Source organism: Paramisgurnus dabryanus, chromosome 18 (genome assembly GCF_030506205.2).
Source record: "Paramisgurnus dabryanus chromosome 18, PD_genome_1.1, whole genome shotgun sequence".
NCBI lineage: Eukaryota > Metazoa > Chordata > Actinopteri > Cypriniformes > Cobitidae > Paramisgurnus > Paramisgurnus dabryanus.
The window spans coordinates 16,959,901-16,964,130 of NC_133354.1; the positions used below are offsets into that span (position 1 = coordinate 16,959,901).

General features: G+C 35.3%; 1 protein-coding gene across 1 annotated transcript; it reads left to right on the plus strand.

Annotated features, from left to right (window-relative positions):
* Window positions 1–857: 857 nt before the first annotated feature.
* LOC135776869 (odorant receptor 131-2-like) lies at window positions 858–1,834 on the plus strand. Its single transcript, XM_065287786.2, has one exon. The coding sequence runs from the start codon at window positions 858–860 to the stop codon at window positions 1,827–1,829; it is 972 nt and encodes a 323-aa protein (XP_065143858.1). The 3' UTR covers window positions 1,830–1,834.
* Window positions 1,835–4,230: the final 2,396 nt, after the last annotated feature.

Here is a 4,230-nt window from a genome sequence, read left to right on the forward strand (position 1 = left end):
AAACTCAGAAAACTATTTTTCGCCGCAACATTTGGGGAATTGGTGATTCTCTGCCCATCTTGACTTCTGACAGACACTGCCACTCTGACAGGCTTTTTTATACCCAATCATGTTGCCAATTGACCTAATAAGTTGCAAATTAGTCCTTAAGCTTTTCCTTATATGTACATTTAAAGTTTCTTGCCTTTTATTGCTAACTGTCCCAACTTTTTTTGGAATGTGTAGCTCTCATAAAATCCAAATTGAGCCAATATTTGGCATGACATTTCAAAATATCTCACTTTCAACATTTGTTATGTTTTTCATATTCTATTGTAAATAATTACAATAGAATTTTTTATCACAATTTCTACAGTGTCCCAACTATTTGTGATTTGGGGTTGTAGTTATATTACACAATATAATAATGCAATAACGAATATCTCATGTTAAAATAATTTTCACTATAGTAGACTCACCACCTTTCTTTCTCTTTGTATTTCTGTCATACATTTAGGCCCTGTCCCAAATTACACTCTTGATTTACAGTGGCCTTCATGTGCCTGTGAAGTGTACCATTTGTAATTTTAAGTTTTGTAGGGGGTGCTTATGAGCGCATCCTATGTGCCTCTCCTTCTCCTGCCCTCGTGCCATGGTTACCACATTCTAGCTGGCACTGTAAATGCTATATAAGTTCATGAGCATTTCTTTTACAGAATCTGCAGCTGGCGTGGATAGAAGATTGATGTCTGACACTTTCACCAATAAGGTCTGTTGTTAGTCTTAAAGCTTTTAAAAAATGAACCAAAATCTAAAAACCAACTTTGTGATTGTTGAGTTTTCATTAGTAGTTTAATTGTGTTTTTCTCTTTCAGCTTATGGCGAAGGCCAATGGCACAATCACAGAGGTGTCTTTTCTGTACCAGCAAATCTTTAAGATAGACTTTGATGCTGGCATTCACACTAGAATTTCATTGGCTGTGCTTATACCCCTGTTCTTCATCTTTGTAAACTGTGTCATGCTCTTTGCTTTAGGAAGCAAGTCTGTCTTTTATGAAACTCCACGCTACATTCTGTTTGGTCACATGCTTGTAAATGATTCTGTACATTTGTCTGTCACAACCATCATGTATATTTTGGGTTCTATCCCAATGCAAATCACCAAAGCCTTGTGTGCTTTTTTTGTCTTTATCTCTCACTGCACTTTCCGTAACTCTCCTTTGACACTCGCAGTGATGTCTCTGGAGCGGTATTTGGCTATCTGCTTCCCTTTAAGACACTACAACATTGCCACACCAAGAAAGACCAACATCATTTTGGGATTCATATGGATCCTTAGCTCTCTAAACATTGCTATAGATATAATTTTACTATTAATTGTCAACCCCAGTAGCTTATCAGATAATATATTTTGCACGTACGAGAAACTGTTTGTAGCGAAATGGCAGATGGATAAAGCTCAAGGGTTTGATATTCTTTATTTTGTGTCTGTTGCAGTAATTATTATTTTTACTTACATTAGGATTATGATTACAGCCAGGTCTGTTACATCTGATAAAGATTCTGCTAAGAAAGCCCTCAGGACAGTGTTATTGCACCTGATTCAACTTTGCCTGTGTCTCACCACTTTTCTATATGCTACAATAGTGAAAGCATTGTACATGATGTCAGGTAACAATCCTCCTTTCTTTTTAACCCTCAGATATTTGACTTATATTACTTTTCTTATTATGCCACGCTGCTTGAGCCCTTTGATATACGGTCTGAGAGACATGACCTTGTTGCCTGTATTCAAATATTACTTCTGTTATCGTTCAGGTAGAGCAAGACCCAGTGTTAATGTACATTAACTGATCTGGAGAGGTGTTATAATATCAAAAATAATCGGTCTAAATGTGTAAGAATTATATTGAATGTTAAATTCTGTTGACACTTTTTAAAAATAAAACTACTGATTCTGAAAAAGTCTGAAACTTTGTTTAATATTAATACTTATTTTTTAAACTCTATATTTGTTTAAACCAATGTTTAGTTGGACATAAGACCTATAATCATGTCTGCTTCTCAAGTAGTGCTGACATTCAATAAACAAATCAGTGATTCTTGGGAATTTGGATAAAACAGGTTTAAATTTTGGAAAAAAGTTAGTTAAATTACAAAATCTGAAGGTATATCATTATAGACCAAGGTCTTGGCTGTTTGTTTTTTCATAAAATAGGCGTTTTTCCAGTTATTACTCATACAACATTTACTTTAAGCCTAAATAGAAAAAGTAATGATTTTTTTATTTAATAAACACATTTTTGTATTAATAGAGACTATTAATTTAATAACTCAACACCACTGAAGAAACACATTGTAAGCATATTCATTTAAAACAAATAAAACTCCATCTGACGGTGGTGACACTAATCTGACGGTGGTGACATTGGCCTCATTATTCTATAGCGCCTTTAAATGTAAGTCTCAAAGCGCTAAACAACAAAAAATATACAAGTAATACACACATATATAGAACAATGCAACAACAAATAAAACCATAAATAAAGGAATAAAATACAAATGTTAAATTAAAAGCTAACCTAAAAAATTGAGTTTTAAGGCGAGATTTAAAAATGCTAAGAGTATTAACTTGCCTTATCTCAATAGGTAAGGAGTTCCATAGGAACAGTTAAAAGGCCAGTTTTTAGAAGAGCGAAGGTCACGTGATGGAATATATGGAATTAAAAGCTCAGCCAAATATTGAGGTGCCAATCCATGCAAAGCCTTGTAAGTAAGCATCAAAATTTTAAAATCAACTCTAAAACCAACAGGGAGCCAATGTAAAGACTCCAGGACCGGGGTAATATGGTCTCTCGTGCTAGTTCTAGTGAGGATTCTAGAAGGTGAATTTTGCACTACCTGCAATCTGTTTAAGGTAGCTTTAGATGCCCCTGCCAGCAAGGCATTACAATAATCAATCCTAGTAAACACAAAAGTGTTTATCAACCTCTCATCAACAGAGAAAGACAGCATTGGACGTAATCTCGCGATATTTCTAAAAGAAGAAGGATTTTTAACAGTGTTTTTTAATATGAGGTTCAAATGTTAAACTAGAATCGGAAATCATGCCTAGATTCTTCAAATTTGGTTTAATCTCCGTAACTGAACCATCAATGGGCAAAGTAACCGACCCAGCTTTACGTAATTGGTGTGGTGTACCAATGAGCATAACCTCAGTTTTTTCACTGTTATAACAAAGAAAATTGTGAAAATTGTGTCATCTAATCTTTTATCCTAGAAATAATAAAATCAACAGGCACATTGCCATTAGGCTTAGTGTGTATGTATATCTAAGTGTCATCTGCATAAAAGTGAAATTTTAAACCAAGAGATCTCAAAAGCTGACCAAGTGGGTAAATGTAGATGTTAAAAAGCAAGGGGCCCAAAATTGGTCCCTGAGGGACTCCAGATTGCACAACACTAGTTTCAGACCTGAAACCACCCATAGACACAAATTGTTTACGATCAGAGAGGTAGGACTTAAACCAATTTAGTGCAGTATCACAGACCCCAAAAACAGTTTCTAGCCGAGTAATTAACGCCAAATGATCAACAGTGTCAAAAGCGGCACTGAGATCAAGAAGGATCCAGATTGAAAGATAACCAGAGTCTGAGGCAATTAACAAATCATTTGTAACCTTTACCAGTGCTGTTTCAGTACTATAGAATTTGTGGAAGCCAGATTGCAAAGGCTCAAAAAGATTGTTCACAGTTAAATGGGAAATTAACTGAGAAGCAATTTACTTACATTTACTTAACTCTTTCACCGCCAGCGTTTTTAAAAAAAAGTTGCGAGCCAGCGCCAACGTTTTTCATGATTTTCACCAGAGTTTAATGCCTTCCAGAAAATGTTCTTCTTTAAATATATAAACACACAATATACCAAATGAAAGAACAGACCCTCTGCTTTAAAAAAAAAAAAAAAAAAACGTTTCATCCTACCTTCAGTGGTTCTTTTGTAATCAGCTTTTGAATATGGGTAGGTTTCTGCAAAAAAAAACACATTTTGAGTAAAAAGCAGAGATAATTCCATTTTTTTGACGGACTTTTCATAGAGATCCCATTCAGAGCGATCTTTAAAACAGACACGGACATGCAGCCGCTTGCCATAGGGTAATACTTCCGGGTTTAAAAAGTTGCGGAAGGGCGCCACCTGGTGGATAATAGCGGTATTGCGGAAAGACGGAAAATCTTGTCATTGACGGGGAA

What these genes read in the sequence shown, in the direction of transcription:
- LOC135776869 (XM_065287786.2), top strand. Translation starts at nt 858, where the DNA reads ATGGCGAAGGCCAATGGCACAATCACAGAGGTGTCTTTTCTGTACCAG.